Genomic DNA, 25,578 nt, shown 5'->3' with positions numbered 1-25,578 from the left:
ATAATTAGGCTATTAGTATGGATTTTGACACCCAGTATAGTATCTTTAATATACACTATACAATAAAGTTCATATTTATACGTCGCTTATTTACAAATTATGAGTTTGTTATTATTTTCTTTCTTTCTTTCTTTCTTTGTTAACAATTTTCTAATTGGGAGTACTTAATTTATTTTCAAATGAGGCAAATAACAACGTTGAGATGATATATTAAAAAATCTCACTTTGTTAATTAATTTTTTTCCTAGATTATTTCATCCCCCCCCCTTCTTCACATTCCCACAGTAATTTATTTCTCATAGAGGAAATATTTATAACGTTATTATAATATCCATAGACAAAAATAATCACGAAAATTATCTAAATTATTTACATAATTTGGTACTTTTTTTTGGTTGTTTTATAATTTGTGACGACTATTTGGGCGTTGTTACGCAAGTATATTGATCCATTGTTAATTACCAGTACATTAAAAGTAATTAAGAAATTCACCAATTCCAAAATTGATCAAGTTAAGTCTTGGATTTAGTTTTTTTTTTGTAATTTGAGATTATCAAGTTAATTTTGAGGATAGATTTCCCAACAACAGAAATGTCGGGAACTTTTGAAAGTTAATTCTGACCTTTTAAAGGGAATATCACCTATCATAAGGTAAGCTTCCCTTTAATCATCATTAATCTAATTATATTAAAATATTCAACTAATAGGCCACTGATAGGATTTTATATTACACTTATAAAAACAATGTTTTTAACAATAAAACTTATAAATTTCTTTCGAACGTTTTAACGCCGATTACAAAAAGGTTGTAACTCCACTTTCGTTTAAAATAAATACAAGAATGAAAAATAAGAGTAGAGAATTAGAGGTGTTTAAATTTAAATGCCTTCATCCTATATTTAATTATCAAATGTCTATTAAACTGCAACAATTTCACACGTTCATGTCTAAAAAAAATTACAGGGTAAAACTTAATAAAGATTTCAGGTGGAAATATAAGATTTTATACGCGTTTATAGAGTTCTCTTTGGTATAATCCAAAAACGAATTTTTTGGAACATAATTATATATATATTCATATATATTATCGCTTAAAAAACTTAGGCATATTCAGGTTATAAGGGCAAAAACAATATCAGGCCCTTTTTAAAAATAGAGTCGAAATATTTGTCTGAGGATAAAATATTAGTCAATATAATTTTTTTTTTCGATATCTATGTACAATAAAGCGGAAGAAATTACTTAAACCCGTAACGAGTAGTAGATAACGGCTTCTTTTTCGTTTGTATTTGTGTCCGAAGCGGTTGTGGTCATCGGTGTCCGTTGCGCGTTAGGAACAGTACCACCACCTGGTCGCGATTGGGTCTGTGGTGGTGGACCTTGTTGCGTAGGATTTTGCGGATAGAGAGAATCGGACGACACTTTCGGGGAAGAACTGGCCCCTTCGGGCGCTCCTCGCTCGTCTTTAGCGTTTGATGCAGTCCCGGTATTGGTCTTACCGTGATGTCCGAACAGGACGCCATTGGGTATAAGGAACGCGTGGTCGTGTTTAGAACGCACCCGCACAATATGGGGTAAGGGACCACCTTCTTCACTAACCCTCGGTAATACGACAACCGTCCGAGGATGAGTCGCTTGCGAGGGTTGCTGAACTGGTGGACCGTAATAATTTTGTTGCCTCGGCGGTTGGTATTGTGGTGGCTGACCTTGAGGTTGTTGAGGATTTAGATTCGGTGGTCGAATAGATTGGTTCGGTCGCGGACCGGTGGGTCTGGGTGGACCAGGGTAATTAATAAAAGGTCCTCTAGGGTTGGCGGTTGAAAATGGTCTGGGAGGCCTCATCTGAGCTTGTAATTGCTGCAGAATTTCGCTGGTAGAACCGAATCGAGGTCGGATTCCGCGAACGGAAGGCCGTCGACCAAATCCAAACGTTGGATCTTCCTCTTCAGTTAGGCTGTAACGTTTCTTAATTCGTTCTATGCGTTCTAAATCCCTTTGAACGAACCATTCCAACTCGTCGGACGTCGGATTATTCGGGTCACGAGGTCCCCGGTTAGGTCCTCCGCTAGAGTGGTTTCCGGGGTAATTGGCGGCGTTAGGGTGCCTCTCGACGGTGCAAACGTATGGCGCCCTCATAAGAGACAAGCTACTACCCCCGTATCCACCGTACTTGTCGCGTTGCAAGTAACCCTCCCAAGCAAGGGCCCCCATAGTCGGATCAAAGGAGCAAGGTCTGGAGGGTGGGGGTCGAAAACTCGGAAGTTGCGGTCGGTTATCGTAAGAACTGCCAGTCGACGAGGAGGAAGATGACGCCGAGGAGGCGGAAGCGCCCGGAGAACTGTATAAAAGTTCGCTAGACCAACGCGTTGGTCTAGGTTGAATTACATAATGAGGAGGTGGGTACTTTAATTGCTGCCTTGGTGGTCCGGCTGTCGGATGTGGCGTGGAATTCGAAGAGCGATTCGTTTCCTCGTATTCGACGGTCACTTCCGTTTCTGCCTCATTAACGGGAACGGGTTCCGCCTCGTGATAATCGTTAGTTAAATCTTCGGTGGACGTTAACCATCTCAACTTTTCCTCCAAAGAAGACGAGGTTGGCGATTTAGGTCGCTGGGCCGCGACTGTACCTCCACTTGGATTTCGTCGGCGACAAACATCAGACCCTTTCAGTAAACTCCTTCTCAACGCGTTCATTTCAATACTTTTTCTAATTTGGGAATTTGTTCGGGCCATCATCTTTGAAGTGGCATTATGATACTCGTCCCCGCTTTCTAATTCCCGTTCGGTCGTGGGGGTCAAAGGTTGCTCGCTCGATTCGGGCTCCGATTCGCTCGTTTGTTTCAACTCTAAGGGTTTCATCTCCAGGGTGGCTGTGGAGACGCATTCTTTAATTTCGTCCCCTGAGAAATCGTCAGCTTCTGGACCGGAATCTTCGTTGTCAGTCACGGCTCCGTGTTTGGATCGGTACCGCGATGGTTCGTCGACAGATTCACTGTCTTCGTCATCGCGAATGGGACTGTCTAACGGGCTCTCATCGTCAAGGGCAACATCTTCCATCTTGTTCTCTTCTTCGTTGGACACGACAGTTAATTCTTCATTGGGTTCGTCCGAAGGTTGACTATTGCTCTCCGCTTCACCATCATTAGTAGCTTCCGGTTCCGTTTCCGGTTTTTCCACTTCTACTTCTTCTTCCATTTCATCGTCAGTGGGAGCAATTTCCTGGTTCTCTAAAATCTCGGACGTGTCAAAGGCGTAATCAACTTTAACGACGGGAAAGTCATTGGGTTCGTCGACCGCGTCGGCGCTGTATTCGAATTCCGTTCGATATATTTTCATCATCTCCTCGGAGGATATTTTACCATCTTCTTCGTCCGCATTGTCTACGGATTCGTCATCCTCGCCGTGGAATGTCGTGACGCCAATGCTGGCCTCGACCAAATCCATATACTCGGCGGGTGGATCGAAAGCGTCCCAGTCACGGTAGCCAGGAGGGGGCTCGTAGGCGAAACATAGAATATCGGTCAAATCCCAAGGGCGGAAGGCCGGCACTTGAACTTCGGGATATCCGTCAGCGAAAACAGTCATTAAGTCGTTAAAAGTTACTCTGTTTTTTCGTTTCCCTTTATCCGCCGGTTTTTTCAAAATACCTCGCGGTTTTTTCGTAATTTTCTTCTTTTTAGTCTCGCTTCTTTCCTCATTCTCGTCATCCTCGAACTCGGACTGTTCCGCGTTCCCGTCCTGTCCCTTGGAGCCCTCGGCGTCCACGCTCTCTTCGGACGACGCTCCGTCCGGTCTTTCGCGAGTGGAGGAACCGTCGGAATCGTCCGCTTCCTTTCCATCGGAAGCCGCGTTCACTAAATCGTCATCGTCCATAAACCGCACGGACTTTCTGCCGGATTTTTTATCATTTTTCGTTTTGGGTGGGGATTTGGGAAATTTCTCTTCACTCGCGTTTCCATCAGAGGTCACCTGATCTTTAAGTTCAATGGAGGGACCGCGGCTAATAACAACTTCCTCCTCTTTTTCCAGCACCTCCTTTTCGACCAATTGACATTGTTGCTGTTGTCCATCCTCGTCGGAGGAGGAAGACGAACAGCCGGAGGCTTCTTCGCGAGCGAGTGGCGCGCTAACTTCGTCCGTGGGTGCGTCAGACGTCTCGTTATCGCGAGAGTCGCGCGGTTCCAATGGTGCGACTTGCGACATGGGAAGCCACCCAACATATCCATTCGACGCGTTTAACGACGCCGGCAATTCTGACGTCGACTCGTCTTCTTCCCTACAGCTGCCGTAACTATTCGCGCTAAGCCTAACCCCGTCTTCGCGAGGCCGTCCGTTCGATAAGTCGCCGAGACCGAAGCTCGATTTTGGAGAAGGAAGAAGATCGAATGACGCTCGGTCGCGCGACGACGGAGAAGGCGACTCATGTCCATTCGCGAGCGCGTTCGCGGAAGCTCTGCTCCCGGCATCCTTTTCGAGAGTTTTATCGCGGCAAGCGGGAGGGAGTGGAGGAGGAGAAGGCGGCGGAGGAGAAGGCGGCAGGGGTGGTGGCGCGTGGGCGGGAGAAGGGGATTCCGTTATCGATCGCCGAGTCGGGAGCTGAACCGCCTTCTCACCTCCTCCGTTGCTCAAGGAAGAACTACCAGTCGAAGCTCGACTCAGTTCGATTAGCGAGACATTCTCAACATCGAAACGCAAGCAAAGATCCGTCTCGCCGTTTTCAGTGTCCACCACGACCACGCCGGACTCTCCACCGTCCGAAGACCAAGTCATGGCAGGGTCATTACGAAACTTCATTGGAAAAAATGACCATTCCCTTTCGAATAAAGCACCGTCTTTCGCCTCTATTCTATTCCGAGTTAAGAGGGCCTGAGAGTCCTCTTAAAAATCTTTGGCTAACCCCTTCAGTCTCCGCTCCTTTTATCTTTCCACAATCCTTTTTTCGAAAAAAAAAATAAAAAACGGATGGGAAAAATTAAATCGATAACGTTCAAGCAACGTCAAGCCGACCGTTCCGAAAGAGCGGTGCGAGAGAAAGGAAACAAGGGGATAAAAAGCATCTCTCTCTCTCTCACCTAGAAAATAGGGCTTCTATTTTTATTCTTTGGGTGACCGATTCTTTCTAGAACGCCTTCATTCTTCTTCGTCTTCTATTGTTATTCGACCAATGGGATTTCTTTCTTATTTCGAGAGACGAACGACAATTCCTTCTCCTGTTTATTCGAACTGAAAGGATAAAATAAAAGTTCCAAATACTTTTAAAATTTAAGTTAGATCATATACACACACACTATTCTTATTCACTCTTTTTATTATCGCGAAAAGAAAAGTTTAACTTAATTTGAAAAGTTCTCGTTCTAACCGAAAACCCAACAACCTTTTTCGTTTTACAAAAACGAGCCCTGCATGCGCGATACAGTGGCGGTTTTCCATTTAGGTTTTAAAAGGGGTTTTAAGGGACTTAATGGACTCGCTGGCCAGTCTTTAGGGAGGATAAAGCTTTAAATAGTCTGCCTTTCCTCTATCAAAAGAGACATTTACTACCATCTCTAAAAGGAAAAGATAGAACGGAGAACGCGAGAGATTCGTTTTATCCTTGAGACACGCACATTCACCATAAGAAACGTAACAAAAACAAGCTAGTCAGTAAATCAAATACGTCATTGAACTTGTTAACTTTGATGATATAAAAAACAATATATATTTATTCCTTATATCTATGGGATGAACCTTCCATAGAACCGACGTTAATCTTAACTAAACCAATACAACTAAAGCTTGTAACATTTACAATGCAACTACCTTTAACTGTACTGTCTCAGAATCAATGGACGAACCATGGCACGCATTATTTACTTAGCTGGTAAGATGCTGCGCTTTATTTATTTATTTATAATTTCTTTCTCCTTAGTAAAATTTTAAGGTAAACTTTAATCCTTTGTAAAAACAAACTGTGGGCGCTCCTTTTCTAGGAAGACGTTTTTAATATAAATGTATTTTTAGAGAGAAAAAGAAAAACACAAGGCAAGGAATGAAAAAAACCCGAAAAAAAAAACGCCGACTAAAATAAATTTTGTCAGAGTGCTCCGTAAAAGCCTCTCTAACCGAAAAGGCATTTGTAAGCCATTGCGTTACGGCATGGACTTTGTAATCATAAACAGGACCAGAAAGTATGTTTTAGCTCCAAAGGAATGCGTCACGTTTCCCTTCGGCGCGTCTATCTTAAAACAGCGTTTGCTTTAAAATTAATTAATTTCAAGTGACCTTGAAATACCACCAGACATAATACAGATCCTAATTGTTTACTTCCCTCAAGCGCTTCTAACTTCCAACAATGATTTCACTGAAATTAAATCTAGAATGACCTTGATATACTATAACAATAATCTTAATGTCCTTCCTGATGCATACTTTCCGTTCTCCATACAAGGAATGTTTATGAGATCCATGGTTACGGAACTACGCGGCTCTTTTACGAATTACCATACGAAATATTCGGGAGCTATTCCAATTTCAAACAAACCCATCGTTTTTAGGGGAAGAAAATTACCACGGCGGGTAGAGGTCGCTGTAGTGTAAACGAATATGGCCACCAGTGAGCCGAAATGTCATCCACACATTTCTAAAGCCGGTACCACACAACGACGTGTTTCTCGCTCAATCCCTAGGCGGGATTCCCGTAAGGAATTCCAGGGAAGCTGAAGGTGTATCATTGGCTTAGGAGAACGAGAGTGAATCAAAAATATCGAACGATGAGTAACTAACTCGCAGTAAGAATTATAACAGGGAAAAGGAGGGGCTTTTCCTAAAGACAAATGAACTCTCCCAATAAATCATTGGTACTACAGTCTCTTTGCTCCGAATTCGCGCCGGGAAACTTGCCAGAACTTATTTTTCTCACAAACTTGGGGTATTAATTTTTAAATTACCCCTGTAAGATTGCTTTGCCCTGAGCACCGGTGTGCAGCGTGATAAACATTTCTACAGGGGCAATAGGAAATACAAGGGGTAGTTTCAGCCTGGATGTTGGCTTCCACTCTCAACATACTCAAAAAATAATAATACTTCTAAATAATTTTCAGATTAAAATCAAACATCTTTTTCCTTTTTTTTTTTTGAACCAACTTTTTTTTTCCCTGACCTTGGAAACCCTCATATCTACATCGTACCCTTCTACCAACTCGTTAGCTTGCACCACGTAAATCGGGGTCTTATTGCTTATAGTATTTTAGTGGCTTAGATATCAATATGTTCTCATAGAATAAATCGATTGCGAGGTACTCAAAGACTAGGCATAGGGATAGCCCGAGGTGGTTGGGGTTTATTTGGCAGAAAGGCAGAGAAAAAAAAATACAAAGTTCTAAGAAGATTCTGTATTCTTGCAGATTCAAGCATTTTCCACCAGTAGCACGTCACACACACAAGGGATTTCATCTTCGAATGAATTTGGTTGGCGCGTGCGTACTGCTTGCGAATAACGAGACGAAGCGACCTTTAAGGAGATTTCTCGCTTTTCAACCTACGCTTAGTAAAGACCATCACGTATTGGCGCCCACCTACACAATGTAGAGATCTAAATCCCTCATCCATCCATCCATAAGGCCATCTTATTATTCAAATTAGATATTTCTATATCCTCTCTATTGCCAACTTCAACAATTTAGAATTATTGTACTATTCTTTTCTAGCACGAATTTATGGCTAGACATTTCTCAAACAGTCGTCTAGATTGCTCTAAAAATATATATCGATTAGGTAGATTTAGGATAGCTATTTTAATTTAATAGACTAAAGGGCAAGACTATAATTGGAAATAATCTATTGTATAATTAATTTAGGATTTTCATAAGTAATATATTAACAATAAGTACATATTACACTTTCATTTGAGTAATTGCTAAATTTCTAATGTAAGGTTTGTTCATCTTTATTTGAAAGACCATATAGAATAATGACAGTACCTGATGCAGACGGTATTCAAGGTCTACAATTATTGTACAAATACAGCATTACGTCATAATCTACCGCGTAATTAGGCCTAAAAACTTAATTGTCCATATTATCTTAAATATTATAAAGGGATAAACGGTTGCAATTTGAAATATCCATTGTTATATTTTATCTTTCGTTTAAAAAAAAGAGAGAATTCTTTCCTGATCCCCCATCACTTTTCGCTGGAGAAAGTGGCAAAGGAATTTTTCACGTGGCAAGAAATGACTCTTGCCTTCAAAATATAAGGTATCTTAGAGACAGATTGGGGGGGAGAAAAAAGGTGAACAGCCAAGGCTTAAAAATAGACCCTTAAAAGTGGATTGAAGAAGAGATAGGGTAGGGAAGGAGTATGGAGAAACGAACGAACGGTGCTATGGAATGATTACACCCCTGAAAACGCAGCTGCTTCTGATGTGCCAGAAGGCATTCCCAACGAAATTCACCGGAAGAAAATTCGAACAAAGAAAATTCAAAGCCCGTACGTCCGTTAACCGTATGAGCCCAGAAGAACAAGAAGAAAAAGAGAAACCTATTATTCATCGTGTCACAAATGCGAAAGGAATTATCTCATTTGAATACGATAAAAGCGTGCCGCTCTGGGTGGTAGTCACTGTCAGTTAATAGCCACACAAATGAAGATAAAAAAAAAACCAAACAGAAGGTACACCAAGAGTAAATAAAAATAGATACATAATTAAACGTGGTTTGTTCTTGACCCTAAAGGTCTTTAAAGGTTTCGAGCGAGCGGACGAAAAATACATTCGTTAAGCCTAATTTTAATGAAAGTTTCAATTTAGGCTTAGCGACGTTTTCCCGGATGAAAGCGAAGCTAATATTCGAAGCGCTACAAATTGCAATAAGCCTTCTTCTTAGGCCTAACTAACACCCTCCAAAATATCGGAGTCCATCAGGCGTGTATACTTAAAATCTTGAAATGAAGTATAAAGATGATGAGATACGATTGCAGTACGGTACTCCAATAAGCTCTTTACCACCAGCCAGCTAGCTAGCTCCCCCGTTTACTATTCTTGGAGAGTGGACGATGGGGAGGTGTGGTTGGTCCTTAAGGGAAGGTTATCTTATCGATCCGGTCGGGGGCGCTGGTTACTAAGGAAGGGCGTATACCGCTCTCGCGTCTTATAACAACCACCTAATACGGCTTATGAATATGGTAAGACCCCAACCGAAGTATTTCATCACTTCTTAAGAAACACACCACGCGCCAAACCTTACGTGTCTTTTTTTGTAAGACAGAAACAGATGATGATGGGATGAGAGCAGATTGGCAAATAGCGTACGTACAGTTTTCACGGACCTATAGTGTTTTAGTGGCTTGAAAGAAACCATGTGAGAATTTTGGTGAGTTTTCATGAAACAATCATAGACGACGTGAATGGTTCATGGTTAATTAGGTTCAGTGGAGGGAGGTTTTGACCAATTTTATAAGGGAATATTCGGGGGCTAACCACTGCGCCAAATTTTCTACAAGAACTTAGAGTATTTTCAAACTAAAAATTTCATTTCAAAATAGGTCTAAAAAACCGTCCCAATGAAATATTATTTGTCCATGAAGGAAAATTTACATTTTAAGCAATGTTATACTTCAAAAACGTCACGTGACAGTTGGTTGGAGGTGGGGGGGGGGGTTGAAGCTGGCGTGACATTGCCTGGAGGGTCGTTCTCGTTCCGTTAGTGGCGTTACCAGATATTGAAGGTAACGACGCGGAATTTAGTAGGTACCGGGGCCCAGGATGATCGGTATAGGTTTTCCTAAAGACGAGAACCAACAACTCTGCAGTCCCCAGGTAACGAAAAATGGTAAATACAAGCCTGCCAGCGCTTTTAACGTCAGAGTACGACAAGGGGTCTCCTGATCTGTAGAGAGAGGATAGGTGAGGTGAGAGTGAGTGGAGACTAGCGAGTGAGCGAGCAACGACTCAAAAAGAGCGTCGATTGATTATATTTCAGGTGGGCTCCGTCGGTAATTGGATATTTTTGGGTATACAGTCCACGAGTAGCGTCGTGCATAAGCGCTCAAGCGAAGTACCGACGTACCTTCCTCCCAACAGCCATAGCGAGATCATCGCCGTTGGTTATAATTCGAACACACTTTTTTTAATAACTTTCTCTTCTTAAATATACTAACCTCATTCCCTAAGCACGTGACGTAACTATGTCAATTATAGAGCGCGCGAAATGTTTAAAATTAAAAAAACCAAGGCTTAGTAAAAAATTCAAACTAGGCTTAACGATTTATACATTAAAGCGCCGTTTGTACTAGTTACAAGATCAATTACATCCTTGAATATTAATTAATCCCAGTTGCAAATCAGAGAAATGCCATATATCTTGTGGCCGAGTACTAATTTGCTAAGGAGGATACGGTAGACCACCTATTCTCAAGAATTGCATTCATTAAATCGTAGTACAGAAACGAGACATCAAGAAAAGCTCGCGCTAAATGATTCAAATTTAATTTTAAATTTATGGGATAGCTAAAATCGTGGCGAACCATAAAGGCCAAGAAGGCCTTTATACTCGGGTTTGATTAAATTCGTTTTCTCCTTTTCCCCGTTCCGTTTTGTTAATCTGGTTTCTGACAAAACCCTTCCTTAACCCATCACACAGAGAAGAGAATTTTCTCTTGAATTTCACGCTAATGAAACTCGAAATTGAATTAAAAGCGAAAGGCGCGCTGGTTACATTCTTCACGTGTTACAACATTAGCTACACAAAAGGGCTAGCCCTTTTGCACCGAAATTCCGAAACTAAAATGACAAACGCACGATTCAAATTTTATATCATACAAGTATACAAAACGCTATAATGTTTGAATAGCTCAAATTGTGTTGCACGTGTAACTGCATGCACGAGAAGTAGGCGAGCGAGTTATTAATGACAAATTTTTCTGAAGTAGGTACGAAATTTCCAAAAACCAATATATCCATTGCCACGTTCTCTCACTTCTCTTCTTCAACTAATTCATTCCAGACCTTCGTCGTAAACTAACATCATCACATGCGTACACAAAACGCATTATAATCTCCCAAACTCATCCCGACTCAAATTCTAAAAGACCAAGACGGTATTATGTTCCTTGCACCGGAATTCTGTGGTTACATATATAAATATATAGGAAAATTCAATATGCAATGGGTATAACACGCATCAAACCCTATTATAATAAAACGCGGCCCCCAAATAATTTGCTAACCATATTTTTACCGACTGCATTCAAGAATCAATACTTAACAGACATGTGTACCTTGAAACTTTCGATCATATATCACGTATTGAAGGGAACCAATAAATCTTTAGGTTCTAGGAAAAAGAAAGTGTAAGAATAACGAGCCGAGGCACGAGAAAAGAAAGAAAGACGTACAGGCTTAGAAAGGGAGCGCTTAGTTTTAAAACAAATCGAATTAAAGAAGGATTTGCTTTGGGGAAAACGAAAAGTTTCTCATCAAACGAAAAGGATTTCTCGATCCAAACTTTAGTTGCCAATGAATTCAACTTCGATTGAACTTTTTAAAACCTTAATCCCAAAAAAGATATAGACTTTACCGTTAGTTGGCAGGTGTCCTAAATAATAACGTTGACCATATTTTGTCAACGTGAAATTGTTGTCAAGCCGTTCATAATTAGGCCTAACTCATTGGAAGTGCTCCAGTAAAATCAAAATGTATTCTTCGATGCTCGCATCGTGCTATAGAAGGGTTTAATTCTCCGCATGCCAAAGATACGTAGAACCTTGGTGCAAAGAGAATTTACGAAAAGGAACGTATTTGATCGATGACGTATAATGATCGCAGTTTCCCCAGAACCCAATTGCCTTTTCTCCTAGGGTATATCCTAATGCAAACAATTCTTAAACCCAGGGTCATTAGGGCTCGAAATCCTAGACCTAACTCTTTCCAACAACCAATCTCGAGCGAGAGGCATTCCCCCAAAGCAATCTGAAATGCACGAACACCAGCCTATGTCTTTGGTATACACTCATGGTGAAATTTTAGTTTGGTACAGGGAAAGATCACAGCTAGCCTATAGTCCTTATTTCCTTTCTCTCGTTACATCAATAGATAGTAGAACGGATGCCCTAGTTAGGCTTAGACGATGCGTTACACAGCTAGGAACTTTCATATTTGAATATCGCTTTTCCCTGCAGTTTCATTCTGGTTTACCGCGGATCTTAAACCCCTTCGGGAGTGGGGGGGGGCATAGGAAAACTGATGGGGGAGCGCCCCTTTGTCAATACAAAATCTACGGGGTGCACAATCAAGCGAGGAGATCGTTACATTTCTAGTAGGCCTACATAAAGGTCAGTCTATACTTTACAATGTTTAAAGGTATTATATTGGCGCGGTGCTGGGAAGTACACGAGATGTAGTCCCCTAAATTCACAGCGTATAATGTAGTGTCGCAAATATTAGGCATAGGTACTTCTTGCCTGGTTCGATATAGAATTACAAAGTATACGGCCCGGGTTTACCGACGCTTCCTAACTCACACTATACTTAATACAAGCATAAGTTAATAAGATCTGTTGGCCATAAGTTTGTCACTGGTAACTTAGAAACTGGAGCTTGCCATGAAGTGAGTGAGGTAGGTCATAGATTCGAAGTAAAGCGACGCCTGGTGAGGAGCTGCATGTCAAAGGCTTAGTCAGTAATGCAGACTAAATGGAAGATGGAAGTCCTGCGAAATTAACACCGAGTGTAGCCAAACTAGCTCTCATTAAGTCTCTAGCATTACGAAACATAGGAAGTGTCATACTTATGGAACATATCTCATAAACTTATGATGCAAGATAACGTTGGAACATTACCCGCCTACTTAAAAGCCAATTCACTTAATTTGTAGCCCAAAAAACGCGGTTCGGGCGTAAAAACCTTTTCCCTTGACTAACTTTACCTAACCGGCAATTCTGGTCCACCCTTGAAAAAAGAGCCTCGTTTGAAAATGTCTATATTAGCAGTAAAAAGATTCTAATTATAGAATGAAGCCATTTTTAACGAGGCTACCATGGAAACGCAAAAACGTTACGATATGTATGATCTATACATACAACACGAGGGAAAGACTCACGCGAAGAGCTAGCGCGAGGTCGTACTCGTGTATAAAGTTAAACCAACGACGACCAAAGCGCTTCTCGCTCGTTTCCAGGGCAACGTATTCGTTCAAAATGACATCAATCTTTTCAGACAGTCCTGTTTGAAAATCGCCCATAAGGCGTGTTTCGCGCAATAAAAATATAGTTGTCTTACATATTACGTGTTTTATCGACACACTTCGGTTGAGTGAAGACGAGAGATGTCATATTGAGAACATTCCGATTCAGTAAAGTCCACAATTCAATAATTCAATAGTAAGCTTCAATCACGATAGGTCGAAATTAAACTACCATTCGTTACGTCGTTGAATCTTTACAAGTTTGCGTTAATCTTAGGTTTAAGTCAAGACAAAGGCTTATAGGAGCGTTGTCCTTAATTTCCCAAAGTCATTTACATTAGAAACACACGAGGCGCGCGATCATATAGAGAAGCGTTTCCCGAACAGTTTTAACGATTCCCCATACACCGATGTTATCGATTTGTCGGAATTACTAGAATGGTCAAAGATTCCCCGCCAAGCCTCGGTTCCCTACTGTACAACAGGGTTGGCCTATCTTCGGCCCCTCTTGAATTGAGGTGACCTAGTCCCTAGGTAAAGGGGTATACGATGTCAACCGAATATTATTAGACTCCAGACGACTATAACAACAAGATTAGCCGAATTTTTAGTACATAAAAGTCTGGCCTGGTTTAGACGAAATCGGTTCATGGTTTTCAAAGGGAAAGTAAACCCATTAGATAGCTAGTATGTCATATATAGTTTGGGGTGCTACGAATGCGGCAATGTATATTCCCTTTAAGATTGGACTCCCGAGTAAAGACATCGTTAAAAAGGACGAACTATTGATTATTTTACTTGGAAAATTCCTCAAGGACTTTCAGTCTTTCGACGGAAAAATCAGCAGCGTCTATAATTGGGAAAAATGTTCAAGCAGTAGCAAAAATATCGGTTAAAAATAATCGATAATAGACAATTTAATTAAGGGACTATAGGCGATGTCAGATGAAGGGAAGCAGGCGATTGTCTAGACTAGTAGACCAAATATTCCGATTTGATGTTAGTATTCGCGTTTAACAACTAGACAAATATGTAAATTTGATAACCCAATTTGTGTATAAAACAAGCTGGCAAAACTATATTAAAAACTTCTCCTCGGTTCTGTTGGAATTAATTCTAAGAGAGATAACCGCAAAAAGGTTGTATAACTGAAGGACAACTGGCTAAAACACTACACCATAATAACGAAACTATTTCTACATCATACACACGTAAAAACATAAGTTTATAAGATATGTTCCATAAGTATGACACTCCCTATATACTTCGTAATGCTAGAGACTTACTGAGAGCTAGTTTGAAAACGACTACACTAGTAGATAGAAAATGACAGTTAGACCGCTGAGATGGTACTGTTGGTACAGTTGGTACAGTTGGTACTGTTGGTACAGTTAGACCGCTGAGATGGTACTGTTGGTACAGTTGGCGCCTGACACCGAATTGACGCCTGACACCAAGATGGCGTCCTCACGACAGATTTTTCGGCGGGGAAAACCAGGGGAAAGCTTGACACCATGTTGACTTTGTGAATGGCGTGGAAATTTTTAATTTCGGCGGGAAAACCTACCTTCAACTTTACAATATGCGTGATGTCGTCAACGATTTCTTCGAGAGGGATGATGTCGAACCCAGCACCCACTTCTTCGATGGATCAGAGGAGAGACGCATTCAACTCGTTACCTATCAGGAGAGGAAAATGCTGAACATCAGACAGATGGTACGGGGTAAGGGGGCGGACTACGCAAACCTCTACCCGACCAAGACGGGATTCGCCATAGGTCCATATTTATGGGAAAAATTACTGGGAGTACACGTCCAAATAATAACGTTCATCGCCGAGGCAAAAAGGGTGGATGCACTCATCAGGGAAACGGTCACCCAACAGCTGACCAATCTCATCGCTGGCAGCTGTAATGGATGTCTCATCGACCACCCCTCGCAACTGGAACATGACTGCATCATGGAGGAATGGAAGGACCGAGTGGACATGCATTATTGTAACGCCGTGTCCAAATTAAATTTAGAGTTAATTGTTAACTCCTTTAACTATAAAACATTTTTAAGCCCTACATTCTGTAGACAGATACTTACAAGAAATGTTTTAAATGCTAAACAAAATTTATAAAATATGAATAAAAATTGATTGAATTGACTTAATGTGTTTCTAATTGTTGGTAGGCCTATCTTAATCCTTATAACACCCATAAAATATTATAGTTTAATTTTTAAAAGAACATAAAATCACTCTTATCATAATACTCCATCTGAAATGATAGGGGAATTAAACTTTGCGTAAAATCCCTCTTATCATAATACATTATCTAAAAGGGTAATGGAATTAAACTCAAAAACTTTTATCACTCCTTCACATAAAAACTGAACGAATATTTGAACTTAATTGTATGCCAGCAAATAAAAAAATATGGCAATGATATTTCCCCTACAAATTCCCCCGAGGATTTGAACAAATGTTTAAACTTTTTTAAAGTATGGATTGACTGTAAATAATAAACATGGAAAATACATTTCCTAAACACAAAAATTTCAAACTAAATACCAAAGATAAAACCCATTTTCAAATCATGCGGGTAAATTTCCCGGTCGAGCAAGTTCAAATAAAGAAGTAAATCAATTTCAGAAATATAGCGGATCGACTTTCGAACTACACTCGCTTATGCGTTTAATTCATTTCTAATGTCAACATGATTAGACTATAAAAAGATCCCCCAAAGATTAGATATCATACAAATTTAATAGTAAAGAATAGTGAAACCTCAGGGGATGATAACTAGAACTTAGAAATATATACAACCAGGTACTTACATGAGAGGTGGTGTCCATTTTCCCTCGTGGTCGTTTTTCTTTCAAGGACAGAACTAATAGATGTTAGGGAACAATCGGAAAGTCGTCCAGAGTCAGGAATAGATAATGATTATTTCAAGTGCACGCCGAAGTTTTTATACCCTTGGCGTGATAAAATGACCTAATGAAATTTCTCCATCTTTGGGTATGATGGGCTATGACTAAATAAATATTTTACTCTATTTGGGAGATACGGTATGTAGTGTTTCCCCAACAATTATTTTCGCAATTATCTGATACACATTAAACTTTAAAGGGTTTAATAAGCTTCATTTGCACACACAATGTTTGTGTTTAGAAATGTGGTTGCCATATTTTCTATTCACTATCAAATTAGAACGTTCAAACATTTGTTGTTCATTTTCCCGGAAAGTATGTGAAAGAAAGCAAATTTTATTTCAAAATCGGTACTCTTATCAGATCGAAAGTTCGACTTTTCAGAAAGTTGGGAGTTTTAATTTCCATATTATTTCAAAATCGTGATATATTTTGATAAGGCTGATTTTAACTCATTTCACTACTTTAATATTACTCTTAGTGTTTCCCCAACAATTATTTCCGCAATTATCTGAATCACATTAAATTTTAAAGGGTTTAATAAGCTTAATTTGCTCACACATTTCCCAACATAAATTGGAAATGTTTGAAATGTTTGCCGTTTCTTGTTTTAGTTCAAACTTTTCTCCTAATTTCTGTTCAAACGTCTCTAGAGAATATGCAGCCAGTATAGGCCAATTCAAGATGGCGGCCACTCAAGGGGGAGGAGTCGGTTTTTCCCGGTCTCTCTCTCTTTACCTGTCAAGATTTGATTGATTGATTGTATAGGCTTATAACAAAAGATGGTTTTGTAGGAATAAAGACCATAATATAAAGTAAAAAAGTTATTTTATTTTCTTTAAAAGTATAGGTTCTAATATTAAAGACATTTTTTCAATTTTCATTTTAAAATGCATTTGATTTATTCTAAAATAATTCCTTCTATCTTCGTAAGGAAGAAGATAAATTTTAATATTATTTTTAAATCTTACGTAAGTCATTAAGCCTTTCTTTGATATACAACGCGTTAAGTTGTTTTCTAACGTAGAGTTCCAAAACTAATCTTTCGAGATCTTTAGTTTTGACTTTAAAGGTATGATAAGTTTCTTCCGTGTTTTTCAGACGTTTTTTTCTTCAGTCTTGACTTTTATATTTTTGGTGTACGTCTCTGTTTCATCAATGGTAAAGGGTATGTTTTTAGTAGGCCCACCTCGGATAAAATTACACTTAGGGAAATGTTTTAAATGTTCTTCGTAAGGATTATCGGTCGGTTTCCAGCCTAGTAAAATCCCAGTTAAGGGGCAAGCCCTATTTACAGCTAGTTCGTCCAAATTCCAGCGAAGTGATTTAGGATCCATCTTGATGTTACGAGATCTAAAGTTCGAATGCGATATTCTGTTTTTTTTATCTCGTTATTTTATACTAAATTTCTCTACACCCTTGCAGCTCGGAGTTCATGATGCTGAATGAATATGATGAAAGGATTATTTGAGTTATATCCCCCTAAATTTACTACCCCCTTTTTTACCTTCCCCCCTCAAATTCCTTAATATACGAAATAAAAGTCTTTATAAATTTATTCTTACATTTAAGCATACAAAATCAAATATTGACAGGTGTTCCTCCAAAAAAAAAAAAAAAAAAAAAAAAAAAAAAGAGGGAAAACGCAAAAACTAGGCTCCCCCGCCTTAACAGTGGCCGCCATCTTTGTGGGTTTTCCAGGTTTTTCGTCACGAATCCCATCTTGCCCAGACCGTTTTGAACAGAATTAGGGACTCATTTGCTCCATCTCATATTCAACCACCTACTCCACAACCAAATCTCAACAATCAACTGCAAGTGAAAACACTTAATAACTTTATCATACCTTCAAAGTCAAAACTAAAGATCTCGAAAAATTAGTTTTAGAACTCTACGCGAGAAAACGACTTAACGCGTTGTATATCAAAGAACAACTTAATGCCTTGCGTAAGATTTAAAAATAATATCTCACGCGGTAATCTAAAACACGATCTCCGACATTGGTGGGCATTCTTTGCGACAGGTCTTTACGGCTTGCGAGGTGATGACCTAATCATCTTTATCGAGAGATTTTCTTGGAAGCCTGGGGTTGATATTTAGCCTGAGGGTATATTGACTGATGCTTATTTTATTGTCCTTTCTTCAATTGGCTACATACCAAGGTGGTTTAGGACCTTAAAAGGGGGCGTGGCTAAACCATTTGTATTGTTATCAATGGAATCTGTATTTGGAGTGATTTATGACTCACACAAACGTGTTAAGACATTCCATCGGCTTTTTTATTTATACGTAACCATGTTCAGACGTTCTATGGTAGATCGTGAAAGATAGGCTTATGCTATTTTAGGCTTATTCTATGGTAGATCCTGGTAGGCCTATATGCTGTATTAGTTCTTGAAAGATAGGCTTTTGCTAGGTATATTCTTTGGTAAATGCTGACAAAATATAGTCTTATGCTAGGTTATTCTTAAAGTTTCGGCAAACACTAAAAATTGGTTAAAGTGTCGCTAAATGTTTAGTAAACGTTTCGTTGTTCAACTTAAATATATCCGATAATGTTAATATATGACTATTATAAAACAGATAATGAAGTTGAATGACGAAAAAGTGATCGAAAGTGTTGTTAATCTACTAAAATCCGGATGAAACTGATGTGAAATGAAAGCTTTCGATTGAAAGCGAACTAATACAACTAAGAAAGTGGATCAAAGTTTTGTTAAACTACTAAAATGTGGTTCAAATCACATTCAAAGGAACTAAGAAGCAGTTGAACGTTCAAGAAATGACAAAAGTACATGGAAAGTGTCATGAAATGTCTATAATTCAATTAAAAACACTAAAAATTGGTTAAAGTTTCACTAAATGTTTCGTAAACGTTTCGTTATTCGACTTATATTGTTAATATATGACTATTATAATGGAAAGTGCGAAAATGCGATTTTAAGTTATGACTGAAACACAATTGAGAATGAAGTTAAATGACTATAAAGTGGGCGGAAATGTTGTTAAATTACAAAAGTGTGGATAAACCTGATGTAAAATGAAAACAAATCGATTGAAAGTAATCTAAATCGACTAAGAAAATGGATCAAAGTTCTTAAAAACTTTATCAAATGAACCATGTTCAGACGTTCTATGGTAGATCGTGAAAGATAGGCTTATTCTATGGTAGATCCTGGTAGGCCTATATGCTGTATTAGTTCTTGAAAGATAGGCTTTTGCTAGGTATATTCTTTGGTAAATGCTGACAAAATATAGTCTTATGCTAGGTTATTCTTAAAGTTTCGGCAAACACTAAAAATTGGTTAAAGTGTCGCTAAATGTTTAGTAAACGTTTCGTTGTTCAACTTAAATATATCCGATAATGTTAATATATGACTATTATAAAACAGATAATGAAGTTGAATGACGAAAAAGTGATCGAAAGTGTTGTTAATCTACTAAAATCCGGATGAAACTGATGTGAAATGAAAGCTTTCGATTGAAAGCGAACTAATACAACTAAGAAAGTGGATCAAAGTTTTGTTAAACTACTAAAATGTGGTTCAAATCACATTCAAAGGAACTAAGAAGCAGTTGAACGTTCAAGAAATGACAAAAGTACATGGAAAGTGTCATGAAATGTCTATAATTCAATTAAAAACACTAAAAATTGGTTAAAGTTTCACTAAATGTTTCGTAAACGTTTCGTTATTCGACTTATATTGTTAATATATGACTATTATAATGGAAAGTGCGAAAATGCGATTTTAAGTTATGACTGAAACACAATTGAGAATGAAGTTAAATGACTATAAAGTGGGCGGAAATGTTGTTAAATTACAAAAGTGTGGATAAACCTGATGTAAAATGAAAACAAATCGATTGAAAGTAATCTAAATCGACTAAGAAAATGGATCAAAGTTCTTAAAAACTTTATCAAATGGTCAAATTTAAATTTAAAGTGACGTGAAATGATTAGCAATGCAAATAAAAGTTAGGTTTTACTGTTAAAATACACTTGAAAGCGATGTTGAATAACTTAAGTGTAATTGGTATTACTGTTAAGAGACTAAAAATTAAATTCCATTTACGATATTGTTAAGTTTACCTTCGTTTCTAGAAAGTGTGTCACGGAGATCTTATATTTTTCGGATAAAAGCAATAAATCCGCAAGTCGAACATTTTGTTAATAAATGTCTAAAACACAATTGAGAACGAAGTTCAATGACTAAAATCAAAACGTGGACGAAAGTGTTGTTATATTAATAAGATACGGATCAACCTGTTATAAAATTAAAAAAAAAATTCGATTGAAAGTAATCTTAAATGACTAAGGAAATGGATCAAAGTGTGGTTAAACTACTAAAATGCTGTTGAAGACGTTTACAAATGACTAAATTTCAATTAAAGACGACGTCGAATGACTAGCAATGCAAGTAAAGTTAGGTTTTTCGGTTAATTAACGTTTATTTAAATTCCATTACGATAATGTTAAGTTTTTCTTCAGTTTTAGGAGATCTTGGATTTTAGGTTAAAAGTAATAAATTTGCAAGTCGAAAATTTCCAAAATCCGGGAAAATAACCGCTTCGAATTGCAAGGTGAAATAACTATCGCTAATCAGAAAGCAATCAGTGAACGATAAAACCAATTTTATTCTAATTATGAACTAACGAATTTGTGTGATTTAGTGAGAAATTTCAATATATCAAAGAAAAAATTACAAATTATTTGAAACCAATGGAAATACTCGGACTCGCTAAAGTGAATCATCGTCAGCCCTGGATGGATACGTCAAGGCTTCGAACCTCAGGACCGAGGAGGGGCCGCGTAATGAAACACGTGCCGGGAAATAATACGCGCGTGGCGGCCCGCCTCGATCCTGAGGTTCGAAGCCTTGACGTATCCATCCAGGGCTGACGATGATTCACTTTAGCGAGTCCGAGTATTTCCATTGGTTTCAAATAATTTGTAATTTTTTCTTTGATATATTGAAATTTCTCACTAAATCACACAAATTCGTTAGTTCATAATTAGAATAAAATTGGTTTTATCGTTCACTGATTGCTTTCTGATTAGCGATAGTTATTTCACCTTGCAATTCGAAGCGGTTATTTTCCCGGATTTTGGAAATTTTCGACTTGCAAATTTATTACTTTTAACCTAAAATCCAAGATCTCCTAAAACTGAAGAAAAACTTAACATTATCGTAATGGAATTTAAATAAACGTTAATTAACCGAAAAACCTAACTTTACTTGCATTGCTAGTCATTCGACGTCGTCTTTAATTGAAATTTAGTCATTTGTAAACGTCTTCAACAGCATTTTAGTAGTTTAACCACACTTTGATCCATTTCCTTAGTCATTTAAGATTACTTTCAATCGAATTTTTTTTTAATTTTATAACAGGTTGATCCGTATCTTATTAATATAACAACACTTTCGTCCACGTTTTGATTTTAGTCATTGAACTTCGTTCTCAATTGTGTTTTAGACATTTATTAACAAAATGTTCGACTTGCGGATTTATTGCTTTTATCCGAAAAATATAAGATCTCCGTGACACACTTTCTAGAAACGAAGGTAAACTTAACAATATCGTAAATGGAATTTAATTTTTAGTCTCTTAACAGTAATACCAATTACACTTAAGTTATTCAACATCGCTTTCAAGTGTATTTTAACAGTAAAACCTAACTTTTATTTGCATTGCTAATCATTTCACGTCACTTTAAATTTAAATTTGACCATTTGATAAAGTTTTTAAGAACTTTGATCCATTTTCTTAGTCGATTTAGATTACTTTCAATCGATTTGTTTTCATTTTACATCAGGTTTATCCACACTTTTGTAATTTAACAACATTTCCGCCCACTTTATAGTCATTTAACTTCATTCTCAATTGTGTTTCAGTCATAACTTAAAATCGCATTTTCGCACTTTCCATTATAATAGTCATATATTAACAATATAAGTCGAATAACGAAACGTTTACGAAACATTTAGTGAAACTTTAACCAATTTTTAGTGTTTTTAATTGAATTATAGACATTTCATGACACTTTCCATGTACTTTTGTCATTTCTTGAACGTTCAACTGCTTCTTAGTTCCTTTGAATGTGATTTGAACCACATTTTAGTAGTTTAACAAAACTTTGATCCACTTTCTTAGTTGTATTAGTTCGCTTTCAATCGAAAGCTTTCATTTCACATCAGTTTCATCCGGATTTTAGTAGATTAACAACACTTTCGATCACTTTTTCGTCATTCAACTTCATTATCTGTTTTATAATAGTCATATATTAACATTATCGGATATATTTAAGTTGAACAACGAAACGTTTACTAAACATTTAGCGACACTTTAACCAATTTTTAGTGTTTGCCGAAACTTTAAGAATAACCTAGCATAAGACTATATTTTGTCAGCATTTACCAAAGAATATACCTAGCAAAAGCCTATCTTTCAAGAACTAATACAGCATATAGGCCTACCAGGATCTACCATAGAATAAGCCTATCTTTCACGATCTACCATAGAACGTCTGAACATGGTTCATTTGATAAAGTTTTTAAGAACTTTGATCCATTTTCTTAGTCGATTTAGATTACTTTCAATCGATTTGTTTTCATTTTACATCAGGTTTATCCACACTTTTGTAATTTAACAACATTTCCGCCCACTTTATAGTCATTTAACTTCATTCTCAATTGTGTTTCAGTCATAACTTAAAATCGCATTTTCGCACTTTCCATTATAATAGTCATATATTAACAATATAAGTCGAATAACGAAACGTTTACGAAACATTTAGTGAAACTTTAACCAATTTTTAGTGTTTTTAATTGAATTATAGACATTTCATGACACTTTCCATGTACTTTTGTCATTTCTTGAACGTTCAACTGCTTCTTAGTTCCTTTGAATGTGATTTGAACCACATTTTAGTAGTTTAACAAAACTTTGATCCACTTTCTTAGTTGTATTAGTTCGCTTTCAATCGAAAGCTTTCATTTCACATCAGTTTCATCCGGATTTTAGTAGATTAACAACACTTTCGATCACTTTTTCGTCATTCAACTTCATTATCTGTTTTATAATAGTCATATATTAACATTATCGGATATATTTAAGTTGAACAACGAAACGTTTACTAAACATTTAGCGACACTTTAACCAATTTTTAGTGTTTGCCGAAACTTTAAGAATAACCTAGCATAAGACTATATTTTGTCAGCATTTACCAAAGAATATACCTAGCAAAAGCCTATCTTTCAAGAACTAATACAGCATATAGGCCTACCAGGATCTACCATAGAATAAGCCTATCTTTCACGATCTACCATAGAACGTCTGAACATGGTTCATTTGATAAAGTTTTTAAGAACTTTGATCCATTTTCTTAGTCGATTTAGATTACTTTCAATCGATTTGTTTTCATTTTACATCAGGTTTATCCACACTTTTGTAATTTAACAACATTTCCGCCCACTTTATAGTCATTTAACTTCATTCTCAATTGTGTTTCAGTCATAACTTAAAATCGCATTTTCGCACTTTCCATTATAATAGTCATATATTAACAATATAAGTCGAATAACGAAACGTTTACGAAACATTTAGTGAAACTTTAACCAATTTTTAGTGTTTTTAATTGAATTATAGACATTTCATGACACTTTCCATGTACTTTTGTCATTTCTTGAACGTTCAACTGCTTCTTAGTTCCTTTGAATGTGATTTGAACCACATTTTAGTAGTTTAACAAAACTTTGATCCACTTTCTTAGTTGTATTAGTTCGCTTTCAATCGAAAGCTTTCATTTCACATCAGTTTCATCCGGATTTTAGTAGATTAACAACACTTTCGATCACTTTTTCGTCATTCAACTTCATTATCTGTTTTATAATAGTCATATATTAACATTATCGGATATATTTAAGTTGAACAACGAAACGTTTACTAAACATTTAGCGACACTTTAACCAATTTTTAGTGTTTGCCGAAACTTTAAGAATAACCTAGCATAAGACTATATTTTGTCAGCATTTACCAAAGAATATACCTAGCAAAAGCCTATCTTTCAAGAACTAATACAGCATATAGGCCTACCAGGATCTACCATAGAATAAGCCTAAAATAGCATAAGCCTATCTTTCACGATCTACCATAGAACGTCTGAACATGGTTACGTATAAATAAAAAAGCCGATGGAATGTCTTAACACGTTTGTGTGAGTCATAAATCACTCCAAATACAGATTCCATTGATAACAATACAAATGGTTTAGCCACGCCCCCTTTTAAGGTCCTAAACCACCTTGGTATGTAGCCAATTGAAGAAAGGACAATAAAATAAGCATCAGTCAATATACCCTCAGGCTAAATATCAACCCCAGGCTTCCAAGAAAATCTCTCGATAAAGATGATTAGGTCATCACCTCGCAAGCCGTAAAGACCTGTCGCAAAGAATGCCCACCAATGTCGGAGATCGTGTTTTAGATTACCGCGTGAGATATTATTTTTAAATCTTACGCAAGGCATTAAGTTGTTCTTTGATATACAACGCGTTAAGTCGTTTTCTCGCGTAGAGTTCTAAAACTAATTTTTCGAGATCTTTAGTTTTGACTTTGAAGGTATGATAAAGTTATTAAGTGTTTTCACTTGCAGTTGATTGTTGAGATTTGGTTGTGGAGTAGGTGGTTGAATATGAGATGGAGCAAATGAGTCCCTAATTCTGTTCAAAACGGTCTGGGCAAGATGGGATTCGTGACGAAAAACCTGGAAAACCCACAAAGATGGCGGCCACTGTTAAGGCGGGGGAGCCTAGTTTTTGCGTTTTCCCTCTTTTTTTTTTTTTTTTTTTTTTTTTTTTTTGGAGGAACACCTGTCAATATTTGATTTTGTATGCTTAAATGTAAGAATAAATTTATAAAGACTTTTATTTCGTATATTAAGGAATTTGAGGGGGGAAGGTAAAAAAGGGGGTAGTAAATTTAGGGGGATATAACTCAAATAATCCTTTCATCATATTCATTCAGCATCATGAACTCCGAGCTGCAAGGGTGTAGAGAAATTTAGTATAAAATAACGAGATAAAAAAAACAGAATATCGCATTCGAACTTTAGATCTCGTAACATCAAGATGGATCCTAAATCACTTCGCTGGAATTTGGACGAACTAGCTGTAAATAGGGCTTGCCCCTTAACTGGGATTTTACTAGGCTGGAAACCGACCGATAATCCTTACGAAGAACATTTAAAACATTTCCCTAAGTGTAATTTTATCCGAGGTGGGCCTACTAAAAACATACCCTTTACCATTGATGAAACAGAGACGTACACCAAAAATATAAAAGTCAAGACTGAAGAAAAAAACGTCTGAAAAACACGGAAGAAACTTATCATACCTTTAAAGTCAAAACTAAAGATCTCGAAAGATTAGTTTTGGAACTCTACGTTAGAAAACAACTTAACGCGTTGTATATCAAAGAAAGGCTTAATGACTTACGTAAGATTT

At 37.5% G+C, this 25,578-nt stretch overlaps 1 protein-coding gene across 4 annotated transcripts in view; it reads right to left on the bottom strand.

The window, feature by feature from the left end:
- Positions 1-18: 18 nt before the first annotated feature.
- The window catches only part of LOC149702394 (uncharacterized), a 61,358-nt gene continuing 35,798 nt past the window's right edge, over positions 19-25,578 (bottom strand). For all 4 annotated transcript variants that reach the window (XM_089866155.1, XM_089866153.1, XM_089866152.1 and 1 more), the window contains exons 3-4: positions 5,073-5,223; positions 19-4,933 (exon numbers count right to left, since the gene is read on the bottom strand). In XM_089866155.1, the coding sequence (XP_089722281.1) occupies positions 1,243-4,794 (3,552 nt within the window). In that variant the 5' untranslated portion in view covers positions 4,795-4,933; positions 5,073-5,223 and the 3' untranslated portion in view covers positions 19-1,242. The remainder of the gene's footprint in view (positions 4,934-5,072; positions 5,224-25,578) is intronic.

This window comes from Phalangium opilio, unplaced genomic scaffold (assembly GCF_054372755.1).
Source record: "Phalangium opilio isolate 3A_F unplaced genomic scaffold, DU_Popi_V2 ptg000017l_1, whole genome shotgun sequence".
Classification (NCBI taxonomy): Eukaryota; Metazoa; Arthropoda; class Arachnida; order Opiliones; family Phalangiidae; genus Phalangium; species Phalangium opilio.
The sequence above is the reverse complement of the archived record's forward strand: the minus strand, read 5'-3'. Positions and strand labels throughout refer to the sequence as shown.